Source organism: Nyctibius grandis, chromosome 2, assembly GCF_013368605.1.
Source record: "Nyctibius grandis isolate bNycGra1 chromosome 2, bNycGra1.pri, whole genome shotgun sequence".
In the NCBI taxonomy this organism is placed as follows: domain Eukaryota; kingdom Metazoa; phylum Chordata; class Aves; order Nyctibiiformes; family Nyctibiidae; genus Nyctibius; species Nyctibius grandis.
In genome coordinates, this window is record NC_090659.1 from 107,031,206 (window position 1) to 107,049,984 (window position 18,779).

At 45.3% G+C, this 18,779-nt stretch overlaps 1 protein-coding gene across 3 annotated transcripts in view; it reads left to right on the forward strand.

Annotated features, from left to right (window-relative positions):
- Positions 1-2,080: 2,080 nt before the first annotated feature.
- The window catches only part of XPO4 (exportin 4), an 88,074-nt gene continuing 71,375 nt past the window's right edge, over positions 2,081-18,779 (forward strand). For all 3 annotated transcript variants that reach the window (XM_068421872.1, XM_068421876.1, XM_068421887.1), the window contains exon 1: positions 2,081-2,160. In XM_068421872.1, coding sequence (XP_068277973.1) covers positions 2,083-2,160 — 78 coding nt within the window. In that variant the 5' untranslated portion in view covers positions 2,081-2,082. The remainder of the gene's footprint in view (positions 2,161-18,779) is intronic.

An 18,779-nucleotide genomic window follows, 5' to 3' on the forward strand; every position in this document is an offset into this window, starting at 1 on the left:
CAGGAGAAAGGGTTGCAGAGAAGGCTATATACTACATAGGTCCATCCAGGAAGGCCAACTGATAAGCCAAGACAACAGGAGACAGGACTTGGCACAGGTAGACCTACAGTACTTCACATGCTAAAGTCCCAGGCGAGGGTGTCAAGGCAATTAAAGCCCAGTTGTGCACTTTACTTGGCCGTGACAGATAGATACCAAGCTAAACATAAGTGAGCAGAACGCCACAGCAGTGAGCAAGGCTACCTCTATAAAGACATACTAGGTTGTTTTTACAGGCATGAAGCCAGTAGATCAAGAGAATTACTAGCCCCCTTTACTCAGCACTTGTTAGATCACATCTGGAAAACCACATCACACTTAGGGCCCCCCAGTATGAGAAAGAAGTTGACAAATTGCAGTGAGTGCAGCTGAGGGCAATCAAGATGGTGAGGGAGTGGGAGCAGATGCCCTGTGAGGAGAGGCTGAGGGAACCGCGTTCAGTCAGAAGGCTTGACGGGGAACCCAAGAGGTTCCTTCCAGTACCTGAGATTATCACGAAAATGGAGCAAAACTCTCTACTGAGGTGCACGGCAGCAGGATGAGAGGCAACAGTCATATGGGGAGGTTCCAATTCAAGGGGAAAAAAAACCTCCATCTTTTACATGGCTCTATTGCTACTTCTAATCTGTCTAGTAGTGAGCACTGCCATGCCCCCTTCAGCACTGAAAGCTGCCATTTCTTGGGAGAAAAATATTTCTATTCTTCTTTTGAATAGGAAAGATGTATTTCTTGCTGTCATCCCATTTCCTTGATCCTTTCTTCTCCCTTTGGCTATTACATCGTATCACCTGCATGGGAACATTGCACATTTACACTCAATTTATGTGAACAGCCTGCGAGCATTCAAGACTCGTATCAGCCTGCTCAGTTAGCTGGTATGTTCCAAACTTTGCATAAATTCAGCATTAGAGGTCAGCTAATGTCTTCTCAAGGTTGGGAGACACATGGTTGGAAACACCTGACTGCTGTTACGAATGGTCTATCGGGATCTGGGGAACAAAATAGCCGATGCTGCTCAGTGGTCTGCACTGAGAGGGAAGGAGATCTAGCCTGGTTCTATGCACTGAGTACTCCTGGGCAGTTGCAGACCTTCCAATTTAGTTTCATCTGAAGGTATCAAAGCTCCCAGGTCTGCTCCAGTGTGCACACTTAAGTGGAAACCATCACATTTGTTTAAAAGGCAAACTCCTGAACCAAAATGAAACGCCACGGAAGGCGCAATCCAAGAGTCCTTTCTCTCCTACAGGTGTAGGATGTCCTCTCCAGCATATTTTTCAGAGGTGATGCTGTCTTGTAACTCACATTCAATAGCGTGAAGTAGCTCCAGATGGAGTTACATGGAAAAACTGCGTTTTAGATCAGTTTTAAACTTTGGCTGTTTTTTTTTCTCTGCCACAAAGCAGTTCCATTTGGAAACACGCTGGGCACCTTCTCCACTCCCCACCGCTTTCTAAGCTATATTTTAAAAGCCAGTCCTTCTCGTCCCACTAAAAACCCGCAAGCACCGCTAAGCACGAGGGACCGCCCGCAGCCAGCGCCCGCGCTCCCCCTCACGCCCGAGTCCAGCGGGACGCGCTGGGAAACGCGGCTGAACCGGGCAGCGCCTGAACAAGGCTCCCGCCCCGGTCTCGCCCTGCCCTCCCGACGCTACCAGCGTTCCCTGACCCGGCCCGGGAGGCCTTGCAGCGCTCCCCCGCCCACATGCGGGCCCCGACAGGTGCGGCGGCCTCGAACCGGCGGCGGGAGGGCGGTGACGGGCCCCGCCCCGGGGCTCCGCGGGTCCCGCTGCGTGCGCCGGGCCCGCCCCGGAGGCGGGCGGTGGGGAGGAAGGTGCGCGGTGCTGGGCTGGGGGCTGTCTCCGGCGGCGCCCTGCGGCCCCCCTGGCTGGCGGCCGGCGGCCGGTGGTCACGCTGCGGCGCCGCCGCCGCTTCGCCTCCGCGCCGGGGCCGGGCCGGGCCGGGCCGGACCGAGCCGCGCCCGGGATTGGCTGCGCGGCCGCCTCGTCCCAGAATGCAGCGCATGGCGCGTCATTGAAGAGAGACCATGATGGCGGCGGCCGCGGCGGCGGGGGGGGCCCCCGAGGTGATCGCCCAGCTGGAGAACGCGGCCAAAGTGCTGATGGTGAGGCGGGCGGCGACGCGCGCCGCGCCCGGAGTGGCGCCTCGCTGCGGGGGCGCCCGCGCCGCCCCCCGTCCCCTTCCCCTTCCCGCCTTCGCTCCCGCCGCCCGCGGAGCCTCCCGCCGCCCTCGCCCCTCAGGCTCGGGGCACAGCCCGCCGGGGCGCGGCGCCTCCTCCGCTCCCTCCCCGCCTCCTCCCGCTCCCCGGCCGGCCTTTCCCTCCGCGGGCGGCCGCCGCCGCACCAGCTTGTCCCTGTCACCCCGCCGCCGATCTCGGCCCCCGCCGCGCACGCCGCGCCGGTCCTCCATGTGCTGCCCCGCTCTCCGCCGCGCCGGGCAGGCTGCCGGCACACCGGCGGGGTGACCCGTGCCGTCCCCCCACGGCCCGAGCCCGGTTGCGGGGTCCGGGGTCCCCGGGCGGCTCCCGCGGCAGTGGCGGGGGCGGCGGGAGGTCGTGCCCGGTCCCCGGCCCAGCGGGGGCAGTGGGTCAGCGCGGCAGCGTGGAGGCGACCTGAGAAGTGCTGCGGCGGGCGGGCTGCGTTTCCAGAGTTTTCCTTCCCGCGGCGGAGCAGGGAGCAGCCGGAGGCTCGCGGGGCCGCTGCGCTGAAGCAAAACGCTTCGTGCTGCTTCGCGCCCCGATCTTTTCGGTGCCGGTTAGCTGTTCGTGCTGGCTGGGAGCTTGTGGTGTGTTACTTCCATGATTGCGTGGAGAAGAAAGTCCCCACGGCGACGATCAGGACTGTGGTGCAGCTAAATGGCTGTAGTGACTGTTGGCGTTAAAGCATCCCAGTCGCGCATCCTCGTAAAAGTTTTTTGTTCCTTTGAATGGAAAGCTGTATATTGGCCTGTGTCACTTACGGGTCTTACTTGCAGATCTTCTAAAAATGGCTAGCTTAAAGCTTTCCCTACAACATTTATCTTACCAAAATGTGATTCCAACAGAAATAAAGTTTGTAAGTTGTTGATATTAAAGGGATTTCAAAAGAACCAAGCAAATAGTAGGAAAGTTTGCCTGGTATCAGTAGTTGATCAGTGATGAGAGCCTGAATGACTGTAAGTTTAATGTCTAGCTGAAGGGGCCTGACTATAAAGTGACAGGCAATTAGCTTTACTCGCAGGTGTCCTCATCAAAATATGCGTGCATTACTACTTGTAACGCCTGAAAAATGTTGACTGTGTTTCCAAACAGGAAGGTAAAGGCAGATAGCTTAGCAACGAGCACTAATCCTTTTATAAAAAAAACTTCTCAAAGTATGCGAACAGCGATGTGTTTTAAGCTTTGAGTTGCTTTTGATTCATGTGTGCCTTTGCCAAACATAACTGCATAGATTGTTGGACAGTCTCATAATGTCCGTGTATCCCAGTTTTAAAAAATTACCAGAAGTGTTTGCGTAGGGGAAATACGTAATAAGTATTATTATGAGACAGAACACGTGTGTGGAAGGAAGCTGGCGGTTAGGTAGTTTTCAGTAGCAAACTGATAGCACGTGGAGTGGCATGTCCAAAGTTTTGCATCTGTGCTAGAAAACTTAATGTTACTTGTGTTGGCATAGTTTCCCTAGCCTAGCCCTGCTGCCACAGAGAGGGAAACACAACTTAATGTGGAGTTTAAGTAAATAAAAACGTTAATATGGTGAAAAGATGCAAGCCTTTCATGGTAATGTTTGTGCTTCTGTTGAAGAACAGGTGCTAAACTTGCTGGTAAAACTAAGCCTCAGGTGTGCATGCGGTTGTTAGGATCCCTGTTGAATATCTAGCTTCCTTTCTCCCTCCAGGCTCTGACAGTATGAAAGCTGGCTTGTTGCGGTCATTAGTTTTTTCTTGTTCTTTTTTCTTTTCCACAGCTGCCCTTGGAAGTCTGATAGACAACACTGGACTGACAAGAATTAGTTAGGTGGCTCTTCCTGAGGAAGCCACATAAAACAGAGGTAGTTACTGAAGCTATCTGTGAGGCTAAGGACCCAGAACCAGGCTTTAAGCTGGTTTGGCTCTAGAAGAGCTGTGAAAACTGCTTAGGGTTATTGCTCTGTGTTTTTTCTTAAAAATCATTAGGTCTCTGGAGTGACAAAGGAGAGAGGAGGAGTGCAGCTCGCTGGGTGTGCTGCTTTACAAAGGTGGATGTGAGACCCCAGAGACTGAAAGGGTTGTGTGCTCTGCTCCTGTTCTTTCTCACTAGCAACTGTGGAAAAACAAGGGCTGAATCATGTTTCAGGACTGCACATGGACAGTGATGATCTTAGTTTAATTTGCCAGAGGACTGCGCTGTTTGGTAAAATCTGGTAAAAGGTCTACTTGGGGATGAGTGCAAGAAGTGACTGTGTGTGGTAGCTGGGAGGTGTGAACTGATCAAGCAAACTGGTGGTATCCCTTAGAAGGGTGTTTATGTAAAAATCTGGGGACTTGAGGGAAGGTGGTGAACCTGGTGCTACTAATGGAGGTCATGAGTAGAGGTTGGCACCTCGAAGTGGAGCCATGCCTGAGGCGATGGGAGAGGGCAGAGCTGTGAATCGTCTGACAGTAGATGGCAGCAAGTTTTAACTGGGCGGGGAGTGGTGGAGGGATTCTGCGAGGTTTTCAAGTGGCAGCTGAGGCAGTAGCAATCCGTGCAAAATACAGTTGGCTGGGGAGGGATCAAAGGTGGTGTAATGTGTCTGAGGATGGAGCAGGGAGCGGTGGTGGTTTATGTGATACTTGTCGTGGATTTCAAACTGAAATACTGAGCCTTGGGGGAGAATAATGGACTAGAGGAATTCAGACGTGCTAATAAAACAACTTGAATGTGTTTAACTAACTTTCCTTGAGGGTAAGTATGGATTACCATGAGCTCGCTCAATCTTTGATAAGTATTTTCATAGTTCTCTTTTTTTTATTGCTCTGGATTAGTTGAGTTTTCCCTTGGAAAACTACTTTTTATGTGTCAGGTAAGGGATATATTAGTTCTGATCTCATAAATTGCCGATCTTTATGGACTTTGCAAACCATGGCGTGCAGTGTGTGAAAACTAGGAAGATTAAATCTGTTCTCTTACCAAGCTCCTCTGCAGCTGTATAGAAATGCTTTTCCTTTGTTACCGATAACGCCTTTCAACAGGTTCTAGGTAGCCCATGTTCAACAGGCTTAGTTTGGAAAATGATTGAAATTCGGTATAAGTTGAAGAGTTGTTATCAAAGATGAAGCTTGAGTTGTCATTAGCTGCCAAATTTGACTTTGAATGCTGGTCCTGTGACAGTTTTCTTTGATGTGTGTAAGAGTACTCGCTGTGTTAAGAAGTGTGCACTTTTTGTGTATGTAACTCTTTTTGAACAAATCTAATGGTGTTTACTTGAAGTAAGGTCCCCATAGTGCCTTGTAACTTAAAATGTAAAATTCAGTGCCATAGGCTGATCTACACCTTTGACCTATGTGACTTTGGCTTGGTGAAGACCATACACCAGCATCTCTACGAACTGAAAGAATTTACTGCTCCTCCATCTCCAACTGGCATGGCATTCCCTAACTAAATGTATATGGTTCCTATCTATTATGTTCTGTTTAGCTCAGGTGGTAGTTAATGCCGAATATAATTAGTATCAGTTAAGCACTGTTTTTTATAACTGTCTTCATGGATGAGAGAAGATGTAGGTTGTATTATTAAGGAAAGAAATGCAAATATCATCCCATAGGGATGAAGTAGGAAGCATGTGTAAGACTGTTCAGTTATAGCTGGGAGTTTATTAAAGCAAGTTGACATTTTTTTAGCATATGTTGTTCTGTGACACCTAAATCTAAATTCACAGGTTATAGCTTGTTACCCCCTGCCCCCCTCCAAAAAAGGGTGCTCTTGTTCCTACCTGCAGCTCCCCTTTCTCCTTTGTGACCCTGTGCTGAACATATTAATATTGCTGAGATGACATAGGAATTGAACAAGGGAATGGATTTCTGTCAGGTTAGCAAGATGAATTGGCCGTCTGTGCAGCCATGTAAGTTGCAGAGCTAGCACAGGGGGGCTGAAATTAGATTGTTGGAAGTGTGCAGGGCTGATCTGCCTCTATTAGCAGTGGTGAGCTGTCAGGTTGGCTCAAGTGTATCATATACCTTCACTGTACAATTTACTTGCTAACTCAGGCTGTCTTGATATTAGAAATGCCAGACTTTTCTCAGAGGTGCGCAGTGAATAGACAAGTTTCATAAAGGGAAATTCCAGCTGGAGAGAAGGCAAAAAAAAAATCACAGTAAGTGTGGTTGGTGAAAGCAGTGGAGCAGGCTACCTGGAGAGGCTGTGGGATCTCCTGTCTTTGGAGATATTTAAAACTTGACTGAACAAGGCCCTGAGCAACCTGATCTAACTTTGAAAGGAGTTCTGTTTTGGGCAGGGGATTGAGCGAAGTGAAGTCCAGAGGTTCCTGTCATCCAAAGCTGTTCTACGTGGTATGGGTCTGGGTAGCATTAACAGGTTCAAGAAGAGTTGAGCAAAGGCTTTTGCAGGAGAATTCCCTTCTTTAGAAGTTTGTAAATATTCTTGTTTCACTGTAGTCTGTTTTGGGGGTGGTGGGGGATTCACGCATTACTGTCTTCTTGGGGTGCTACTTAGTTTGTGGCTTATCCTGCCCTTCTGAGGGAGGTTTCAGGCTAAAGTTGGGTAGTCTGACACTGGTCATACAAACTTCTATTTCAGATGTTGAAATAAGCTTATAGAATAAGAGCATAAGGGAGCACATTAGTATCCTTAAAATCCAAGAACGAATTGTTTATATCATCTACCCTGACAATTTGTATGGTTGGCTTTTTTTTTACCTGCCTTTCTTGGAATTCAGGACCATGACAGTCCTCCTTCCAGGAGGAAGTTCAGTTTCTCATTGCAGCCTGTGTTCATTGAGGGGCAGTTTTTCAGACTGTGAAGCATGACTAACAGTAAGGGTGAAAGGAAGAGATGGACTAGCTCTGATTTTGTTATGGCAGGTTACCTGTTGGAAGAAATCAGACAAATGAATCATTCCAATGCTGAGAAGATTTGCTGAAGTCCTCCAAATCATCGCCCATCAAAACAAGCTGGGTGTGTGTTATATTATGGCTGGATTAGACCAAACATCTGAGTTCTGTTTGCAGTCATGGCCTCTAGCTGCTGCTTTAGAGAAAGGATCTAAAAACTAAGGATAATCCTTTCACTAGTATACATTTTACCTTATTTGAATTAGCAATTTCAAGAGCTCAAGGTAGCATCTTTGCGTTTAGTGATTGTTGATCAACTTTTCTTTCATGAATGTGTCCAGTTGTTTCTGGAATGCATTTATATTTTTTATTTTCTTAGTTTTTATATTATACTTGTCTGGTAGTAATGGGTTTCACCGGTGCTTTTAGAAAAAAAAAACAACATTGTGTTATTTGAGAGAAGCCTACTGTATTATCATTTCATTCATTCTTGAATTGTGAGAAATACCCGATCATTGTTCTGATTTTTCTTCTACGGTATCCCTTGTGATTTTTATAGCTCTCTATCATATTGCATCCTCCAGCCATCTGCTAGCTGAACTGAAGGGTCTTGTCAGTTCTTCATGTGGGAGATTCCCCATACATCTAATCATCCCTGTACTCCTCTGTAGATTTTTAGATTGACAATACCATTTTTGAGATGGACTAACCAGAAATGCATTCTTTTGTGATATGGGTATGTGAGGATTTTAGATGGTTGTACATTTTTGGTATTTTTCTGTGTTCATTTCATGATAGTACTTAACACTGTGCTTTTCTTTATTACTTCAGAGCAGCAAGGTGATGTTTTCAGAGGACTATGCCCAAGCAGTCCGGATCTTTTTCTGGAGCAGTACTAAATTACTTAGAGTCCATCATGTGTATGTATAGTTTTTCCTTCTTTTGCTTAAGAACTGGTATGGTTGGTGCATTTTACAGGCACACGGTTCAGATTACATCTTGGAAGATAAGTATGTGCAGTGCACGGCATGCTAATGAAACTTACCCGGGAGCTGAGAACAAATGTGCACGGAGCATACCCGAAGCACACGGTACTAAGGGTGAGGAGTTGAGAATAGGCATATGAGGATTCATACAGATTCTGGTATCTTTGAAAAGCAAACATAGCATCTGATGAAATGAAAATCTAGTGAAATGGGATTCTTCGAGTTTATTTCCCCTGGTTGTTTCACAGAGGGAGTATTCATCTTTGAATCAATATGATGTTTCACACTCATTTAACATGTCACTTTTGCATTGGCATATTTCTATATTTTGTTCCGAGTCATCAATGAAAATACTGTGTGTCTGCTTGTAGATTCATCCACTGGGGAGCTTCACTATTCCGTACCTCCATCTGGATAATTCTTCAGACACTACCTACTGCTGTCTTCCCTTTAACCTGCTTCCTAAGAGTCTTATTGTTGTTATGCTAATCTGTGTTCATTAGTTAATTAACAGCTTTCCGTATGAAAGGGTGGAAGAAATCCTCTTGGTTATTAAGTTGAGCTGATGCTGTCACAAGCAGCTAAGTAATATATTCCTTTTAATAAATTTTGACACTGTTTGGATACTAAAAGGTCTGTCTGGATTAGGTATACGTAAGATCTCCACTTCTGTGTCCTGGATTGATTTAGGGGTGGAATTTTGGATTTTGATGATCATGTGCTTTTCCATTTTACCAGGGGAAAATTTATTCTTCGTCTCAATCTCATTTCCTGCTTTCCAGGTTTCCTTTGCTTCCACAGAGCAAAAGAAAATGGAACTCATGCCTGTGTTGGGGCAGTGACCTGGTAAAGGGAATGCAGTAACATTTGGAGCAATTTTGATGCGTAGTGGGGTGTATGAGTGGCATAAAACCACGTAAGTACTGGGAGATGCAGCATAGAAGGGAGGGTGTCAGATCTGAGCTGTAGGAGACATTGATGCAGGTCTTCAGTTCTTTTTCATCCCTTTAAAGTCTGTGTAAAATATCCTGTTGAATAGGGAGTAGTTGTTCGAATAGGGAGTTTAAGAAATGGGGGAAAGCTGACAGGAGGATATATTTTAAACATTCCCTCTTCTTTCCCTTCCCTGCATCCCAAAAAGGAAAACCCCGAACTTGCCTGCGTCTGAGACTTAACGACGAGTGGCAGCTGTACAGTGCTGCCTTTGGCTCTACCAAAACATAGTATGGTAGCGCACCCACGTGAGTGGCTTCATGGGTGAAGTGGATGCAAGAGGAAGAGTTTTTTTTAATTCTGGTAATTTTTACTAGGTTGCATTATAAACAATTTTGCTACCTTGACTGAGATGAAAAAGCTTGCCTATGCTCCTAAAAGAAACTTTGGTCAAATTATGCTGTTAAACCACTTAAGAAGTAGCAGATATAATTCTCTTTATCTTCAGATGAAGACTGTTTTGTTTTTTTTTTTCTAATGGAAAATACACTTAAAGTTATTTGCATTAATATAGGAGCAAGTGATGAAGTTTTTGTTGCTTTGTTACTCTAGAAGTCAGATAAGTTGGTTTAGTGGTGCCTACCAAATTCAAAATTTACAGAACTATAAAAGTGGATGTAAAGAAAGCCTAAAGATATGTCATGGTTTGTGCTGAAATGGTGAATTCCAGTATTTATCTTCATGCAGTCCAGCTGTGTTACGTGCAGCTGTACAAAATGGTACAGGCACAGCTGTAGTAGTGTTGAAAGTAAGCCTTATGCCAGGGTCTCTTGAAGGCTTTGTATAATTAATTTGTGGCTGTGAAATCAATGAAGTGCATAAAGGTGTTTTGTCATGGAATTTTACTGTTTATGATGGTGGTCCCTGGGATTTCAAAATGCTTGGCCAAAGTGACGAACATCTGGAGTCCCAGACTTGTAAGCATGACGCAGACATAGGCTATGTTTTCACAGAAGCCTAAACCAGCCTAACAGTGAGCGGCTGTGAAAGCTATTACTTGTCTTTTTGCTGGATGGATTATCTGCTAGTTTAGTGAGCTGCACTGGCTTATGGAAGGACCTGCCAGTTGCCAAAGCTAGCACAAGATAATGTTAATAATGTGCGTCTACGAGTGGAGAGGAATTAGCATGGTTGGAAGGAGAGGAGGAGGGTCTTCATCGCTGCATTGCCTCTCTGGGAACCACACAGCCTTGGAGTTCTGGAGAGGCAGCCCCTGTTAACTACTGCTAACAGACAAGGATTCTGTTGTGACAATGGAAAAGAATACCAGCATCCTTCACGAATGCGTTTGGAAATCTGTTTGTGGGAAGAGCTGCAGAAAAGTTACATATTTGTCTTTTTGTGTACTTTACTGAAGTGTTCTGTTTTCTTGGTAAGAGTGGACTGTAATGCTTAGAGTGGTGGTGTTTTGAGGGGGGGTTGCTGTAGTATGGCATTAAGGCTGTACAGGAATGGGTGCTATATTCCTTGACTTTATTTTTCCAGTTTTTCAGAAATGGGTAACTTGATAGCTTTCAAGACACCAAGAGGTGGTTGAGCCATGTTCAATCAGTTCTGCAGGCTGCTTTGGAAGGACCTCGAATTCGACTCTCTTGCATCACAAATACATACCCTGGCCGCTGAGGTTTTTGCTCCAATAACAGGTGAAGGAAAGCAGAGGCAGTTCGTAGAATTCAGAAAACAGGTTGCAGCATTGTTAACACAGAGTCTGAAAATTCAGTAGTTGAGTGTACTCCAGAGGCTGGTGCACTGGCTTGAGCCACAGGGCATCTGTGGCTCTGGGACTTAAGCATCGGTTTGTACAGAGATCAACGGTGCAATTGGATGACAACCAACATTGAGTTATACCATCCTTTATTATTATAAAACAATATTCCAACTATTGTTAATTGTGGCATTAGTGATGATGTGCACAGAGTATCAAAGCTAACACAACAGCAGAAACAATTGTACAAACACAAACCATACTGGCTCATTTACGTACTCGTCGATGAGCTACTGCAGAACTACCACCTTTCTGTCTTGTGGCAGCACAAGAGAAGTCATACCTCCATGCTCGGCCTGGCTGGGGACAGGGGAGGGTTCCCACGCTGGTGATGTGGGGGCAAGTGGGGTCCTTTCTGGACCAGGATCTACATATGTAGCTTCTCTGCCTTGGGCATGCAGCAAAGGTAGGGTCCTCTTCTCTTGTTGCTGATTTTGTCTGTCTCTGCAAATAGGTGGTGTTCAGAGTTTTGGAATGAACTTACCCAAACTTGATCTGCTGCAGCTTAGGCTTGTATCGGTGGTTTTGGCATCACATGGGCCCTTCAGTCAGTTCCTCATTCATCTTGCCATGACTTTACCCAGGCCTTGTTGGTGGACCCTGTCTGCCTGCTCTGGGTTTCACCTTACAGCTCCGTAGTTTCCTCTTATGTTACACTCCTCATCTTAAAGCTACATTTTACACACTTGTCACTGGTAGATTTCATGAGGACTCCTCCACAGCATCTGTAGGTATATATGTGTATACAGTAACTGGAGATCCCCAAAGGGGAGACTGGATCTGTGTGTCTGTTGCAACAAGATTGCAGCCCTGGGGGGAAAAAAATATGTTCTTCCTTGCAGCTACAGATGCTGGTTTGATACTAGGTGCCTTAAAGCTGAGTTTGTGTGGTTTTAAAGCAGTGGCTGAAAAGTATTGCTTTAAAACTTCACTGACCTTGTGTGCAAACAGAGCTTTGTGTGTTTTCTGGACTGACCATAGTTGTTTGTTTTGGGTTTTTTTTTAAGGTCTTAACCATTTGCATTTAGCTTAGCTTTATCATCTCTTCAGTCACTGACTTCTACTATTTGTTTTGCTAACAATGTTGCTGCTGTTTGACTTTTCTGTCAACTGTGCTTTTTTGGTAGCTTCCCAGGTGGCTGAAGTCTTGCATCTTTACTGTGAAAATGTGTGAATAGGTTTACAAAACACGTACACTCCCCTCATGAATAGGGCTTTCCTTACCTGTCAACAACAACAAGAGCCCAACCCAAAAAACAAACATGCTTCTTCCTGAGAGAATTAGGGAGGTTTAGGTGCAAAGCCTTTATTTTGTGAGGTTGTTTTAAGTGGAATTAAGAACAGATGTTGGATAACTTCAGGATAATGAATTGTTTAGTGGGGTATATATAAATATGAAATTCTAATATCAAGAGAAATGACAATATTGTTTCTGGAGCTATTCTCCTGTTCATGTTACAATAACATTCCCTCTAACAGCACTAAGAATAAAATACATAATTATGACCATGTTTCTTCACAATCATTTTTCTGTAAGTATGTGGAGGCCTGTGACTGTTCAGAGCTTGGGACAGCTAATTTATGCAGGTTCTTAGTGTGAGCTCAGGCACTTAACTTTAAGGGAGTCTTAAAAATTGCCTCTTTAAACAAAATCCCAAAATATATGTACATGGAATAAAAAAATAGTTTGCTTCGTGAAAGAAATGCTTTTTAGAAGAGGTTCTCTCAAAATATGTATTGTGTGTCTGCTCCTTTGTATTTTGGAGGGTGAATACAGAGATGTAACTTCTTTGGTAACGTGGTTCAGGCTGTATCTGCAAGAGCAGAGCAAATTAGTGAAACAAGATAAAAGTAAATGATATCCTACCATCTCAAGAATGTACAATTCTAGATATATTTTTGCCATTTCCCAGTAATGGGCAAAATGTTAAGGAAAGGAGCTTTTTCTGGGTGTTCAGTGAAAGTCCAGAATTTTTCCTGGTTTTGAGTGAAAGAAAAAAAATCGCTTTACAAAATCATTTTCAGTTTTGCAGTTCCTCTTGGCTTCTTTATCCTGCAGGCTGGCTTAGGTGATGAGCTTCCTCCTCTGGCCTCTATTCTGTTGCTCTTTTTTTGCTAAATCTTGATTTCATGTTCCCTGTAGTTACACTTCTGTTTGCTTACAGGATTTAGGTATTGTGTTTTTTGTGTATTTTACATGTGTCTGTCTGTAAGTTTCCATTAATGTGCTAACAGCACAAAGCCGTTAATAAAGGTAGGTGTTTTAGGCTGTGCCATTTTGAAAGTACACTAATCCAAAGGAGTTTTCCATGTCAAATTTAGATAAACTTTGAAAACTAAAAAAAATTTCTTATCTCACTTTTAATCAACTCCTTCCAAATACCTATGCTGGGACAAAATGGTTTTGAAATTTTAGCCAGATTGATGGAGGAGTAAGTGCTAAAACCTGAATTTTGGCAGGGAAGCTGGCTGCCCTGTGTGCCTGCCTTTCTTCATTAGCTTGGTGAGAGGAAACACTTTTGTGGTAGGAGGCGAAGCCTAAAACTCTCAGAAACTAAAATGCATCATTATCTCAGTTTAAAAACTGGCTGGATGGCCGAGCCCAGAGAGTGGTGGTGAATGGGGCAAAGTCCAACTGGCGGCCGGTCCCTAGCGGTGTTCCCCAGGGCTCAGTTCTGGGGCCGGTGCTGTTCAATATCTTTATAGATGATCTAGACGTAGGGATTGAGTGCACCCTCAGTAAATTTGCAGATGACACCAAGCTGGGTGGGAGTGTCAATCTGCTGGAGGGTAGGAAGGCCCTACAGAGGGATCTGGACAGGTTAGATAGATGGGCCAAGACCAACGGCATGAGGTTCAAGAAGAACAAGTGCTGGGTCTTACACTTCGGCCACAACAACCCCATGCAGCTCTACAGGCTGAGGGAAGAGTGGTTAGAAAGCGGCCCAGAGGAAAGAGACCTGGGGGTGCTGATGGACAGCCGGCTAAACATGAGCCAGCAGTGTGCCCAGGTGGCCAAGAAGGCCAATGGCATCCTGGCCTCTATTAGGAATAGTGTAGCCAGCCAGTCTAGGGAAGTGATCGTCCCTCTGTACTCAGCACTGGTGAGGCCACACCTTGAGTACTGTGTCCAGTTCTGGGCCCGGCACTTCAAGAAAGATGTTGAGGTGTTGGAGCGAGTCCAGAGGAGGGCGACCAAGCTGGTGAAGGGTCTGGAGGGTCTGTCCTACGAGGAACGGCTGAGGGAGCTGGGGTCGTTTAGCCTGGAGAAGAGGAGGCTCCGAGGTGACCTTATTGCAGTCTACAACTACCTGAAGGGAGGTTGTAGTGAAGTGGGAGTTGGCCTCTTCTCCCAGGCAACTAGCGATAGGACAAGAGGACACAGCCTCAAGCTTTGCCAGGGGAGGTTCAGGTTGGACATGAGGAAGAATTTCTTCTCAGAAAGGGTTATTAGACATTGGAATGGGCTGCCCAGGGAGGTGGTGGAGTCACCATCTCTGGATGTGTTTAAGAAAAGACTGGACATGGCACTTAGTGCCATGGTCTAGTTGACAGGGTGGTGTCAGGGCAACGGTTGGATTCGATGATCCCTGAGGTCTCTTCCAACCTGGTTGATTTTGTGATTCTGTGATGACTTTCAACTTCTGTGTTGGGGGATGTTGTGTGGGGCGGATGGGGTGTTAGCTGTGTGATGTTCTGTTACCCCTGTGATGTCCTACTCCATCTGCATGTGCTTACTGCAGAAGGCTACCTGTAAGTAAAGACAGTGCCACCCCTGCGACAATGGGTGGTTATAGCTGTAGTTTCAGCAAGTTTAATTTGAAATTGGACAACAGGAAAAAATAGATACTACCAGATACTTTTTCACATAGGGGTAATATTAAAGTTTCTCTTGCATCGGAGAACAGTTGCTGACAATATTTGTTGTACACTGAGCCTGATAAATATGTTATGTATCACCTACATCTCAATTTGTGAGCTTTGGAAAATGAGTATGGCCATTACCAGAATTATTATGATCCACTGTCTAGTAGAAGAGGGGTCACAGCGGCGTTTCCTTGACTTAAAACTTTGTCTTGAAATTAACTATCACAGTCCTGGCTTTTCTTGTAAGCTGTGCCTGTGCTGTCTCATAGATACAGAAATGGACAATACCGAGATGAGCTACTTGAATCTTGTGATCGAGTTGCGATTGTGATTTTAGGGGCTGTGGATGGGCTAGGGTCCTAATCTCTTGCTGGAGAGCCAGGACATGTCGCGGGGATAGTCCAGCCTGCAGTGGAGGCTGCAGTGTGTGTTGATGCTGAGACTCCTCTCCTTCCCACCCTCTAAGATAACAGACTCGGGGCCTGAACTTGAGACCCATTTATCTTCCATGCCTCCTTGGGGGGGAAAGAGAGAAGCACTTGTAGTTGGTAGGAGCCAAGGGAAAAGTTGGTTCGCTTCCACCAACCCTTCTCCTCCCTGCTGCAGGATGAGGAGGCCAAGTTCACTCCAGCTCCAGGAGGACCATCAGAGGAAGGAAGCAGGAGAGCAGGACTAGAGGCTAGTGCAAGTGCATTTATAGTAAGGGCACTTTATGACTTTTTGTATCCTTTAGTAACATGCATTTTTAGGGTTCCTGTGCTGCTGTAGTAGTGATGTTTCATTCCTGCTGAAGTCAAAGCAAGCTGATTTTATTTGTTAACATTAAATGGTTTGAAAAGTTTTGGAACAGTGAGGTTTTCCGTAACTGTTCTGTGTAGTTATGATGTTTTTCGTATCTTTGTCCTTCTCTTCTGTACTGAGTCGCACTTGTTCTGTCTTGACTGAGCTTTCTATGGTCTGCATAGGTGACTTCTTGTTGCTTTGTAGGATCTTACTGACTTCAAGGGACTGTGCATGGATTTGCCCATCACCGTCAGCCAGGTGTTTTACAGAAATTACTTTGGTGAACAGAACTGCCTGTCAGACCTTGCTTGTACTTTGAAAGGTTAGGACAGCGAATGTGGAGATTAGGAAATAACGTTTTATTTAAAGGGTCTGAACTGTAACCTCGTGTCGGCATTCATCCTCTGGCTGTCCACAGCCAGACTACCGTAAGCTAAATATCCATTATAGGACATTTCTCAGATTTGTCTGTTGTCAGTATGCTTAAACCGATGTCCTGACTGCAGTTACGGAGGAAACAGTAACAAATAGGTATAAAGCATACACATAATTTTCTGAAGCGTTTTGTCTTCACTGCTGTGTTACACTGTATCCTGGTTTTCATTCCCTACACTTACAGAAGTGAAAGACTAATTTAAAGTTTACACTGAATTTTCTTGGAACCAATTTGAAACATTTTTTTGACTCAGAGATGATAAAGAAAGTGTTAAGATTTAAAAAGAAAACCAGATCTTCATCATAGTGTATGTAAGGTCTGTGATAATTGTGTGTGCTGCTATTGTGATTACTTTATATGAGTGTCTGTGAGTTTGGTCTAGCATTGACAAATTTAAACTTGTGACTCTTGGGATATGCAGAATTTCCTATGCAGAATTCACTAATTTTCCCAAATTCTGCTGTCGCAGTCCTCCATGGGGTGAATGGAGTCTGCGCTGATCCTGTTCACCTGATGCTTCCAGAAGGTTGGCATGAGTAAATGTACTGCTAGTTTAGTTGAATTTGTGGATTTTCTTGTCGAGCAATGTGCACAGTGGTCAGAAAAGAGAAAGTCCTAAATGAATCCTGTGAGGAGACCAACAACAGTCAGAGCTGATCATGGATGAACAGCTCACGGAGATACATAGACCAGCTACAGACATCTGTTTGTCAGTGTCCTACCACAGCTAGCTGAGGGCTACGCCTTCATCATCCTCGATTCTTTTTGCTTGCTCCTCTGTGGTCCTGCTTCCTTGAACAAAGACTCCACTCCACCTTCCTCCCTTTTGCCTTTTTGTCTTGGAGAGGAGGTCTTATCTCAGAAAACATCTTGATATTGATGATAATGATTTACTTTGGCTCTCTAGTCAATTAATGTGTATTATAATATCTTATATAAGACCATTTCAAAACTGAGAATAGATCTTATCACAAACCACAATTTATCTCGCTTTTCTTGCAAAAGACTTAATAAAGTACTTCAGCTCCAAAATACAAACCAAAATCTGATATGAGGAAAAAAAGGCTTTTTTTTTTTTCCCCCTATTGTTAAATCTCTGCATGAAAGCAAGACATGAGTGAGCAGATGTGTAGGAGGTAATTCCTCCAGCAGTCACGCATTTGTTCCAAATATATGCTGAAAATACTGGGCACTCTGGGGTTTAAATAATTCAAATCATAATTACTTTTGGGAAAGATTTTTTTAAATCAAAGTTTTTGTTCAGAAAGTCTTAAATCTCTACCACGTTGTCTCTGTTGCAGGTCTGTTTGGAAGCCATCTATTGCATGTTGCTTACCAATCTTCAAAAATAATCCTGAGTATCTTTTAAATTGTAAGATGAGTTACTGCTATAATTTAAATTATTATTCCAAAAAGCAAGTGCAAAGGAAGTAATTTGAACATAGTTGAAGTTGTTTATTGTACTGGCTAGGTTTGCTCTAGTGACTTAGCTATTACTCAAGGCTCTGACAGTCGTGTAACGACAGATCTGAATTGGACAGCAGAAGCTGCTATCGATACCAGTTGTCTAAGCTGCCTTCTGGCCTGGTGCCCAAGGCAGGAACGTCTGATCCACTTGTGAAGCAGTTGCTGAACGCTGTAGAGCTGGAGGGTAGGAAGGCCCTACAGAGGGATCTGGACAGGTTAGATAGATGGGCCGAGACCAACGGCATGAGGTTCAACAAGAACAAGTGCCGGGTCTTACACTTCGGCCACAACAACCCCATGCAGCACTACAGGCTGGGGGAAGAGTGGTTAGAAAGCGGCCCGGTGGAAAGAGACCCGGGGGTGCTGATGGACAGCCGGCTAAACATGAGCCAGCAGTGTGCCCAGGTGGCCAAGAAGGCCAATGGCATCCTGGCCTCTATTAGGAATGGTGTAGCCAGCCGGTCTAGGGAAGTGATCGTCCCTCTGTACTCGGCACTGGTGAGGCCGCATCTTGAGTACTGTGTCCAGTTCTGGGCCCTGCACTTCAAGAAAGATGTTGAGGTGTTGGAGCGAGTCCAGAGGAGGGCGACCAAGCTGGTGAAGGGTCTGGAGGGTCTGACCTACGAGGAATGGCTGAGGGAGCTGGTGTTGTTTAGCCTGGAGAAGAGGAGGCTCCGAGGTGACCTTATTGCAGTCTACAACTACCTGAAGGGAGGTTGTAGTGGAGTGGGAGTTGGCCTCTTCTCCCGGGCAACTAGCGATAGGACAAGAGGACATAGCCTCAAGCTTTGCCAGGGGAGGTTCAGGTTGGACATGAGGAAGAATTTCTTTTCAGAAAGGGTTATTAGACATTGGAATGGGCTGCCCAGGGAGGTGGTGGAGTCACCATCTCTGGATGTGTTTAAGAAAAGACTGGACATGGCACTTAGTGCCATGGTCTAGTTGACAGGGTGGTGTCAGGGCAACGGTTGGATTCGATGATCCCTGAGGTCTCTTCCAACCTGGTTGATTCTGTGATTCTGTGATCTTCATGTAGCCTGACTTGTTGGCTGGTGGCATCCGCTTCATGAGCGGATCAGACATCTCTGTGTTGTGTCAGTGTCTGCTGGGGAAGTAGGATGAATAGCTGAGAACGAAAGTGTGTCTAATCATCCAGCTGTCTGTCTGACTCCTGTATTTGATCTCTTTTGTTGGCTGTTTTAATAAGGCAAGCGACAGTTACTGAATGTGCTATGATATGCTGTAGGAAAAAGCTTATTTAAAACACTTGAAAAATGTTACTGGTAAAGCTGGGATGGAAAGTCATGGCTTGACAGCAGAAGTCAGGGTAATGCAGTCTTGGGGCGTGTTGCTTGACGTGACTTTGGTAGAGTTAAACTTGGAATCTCCTTTCCAAGAATCTCATTATTTTGTATAAC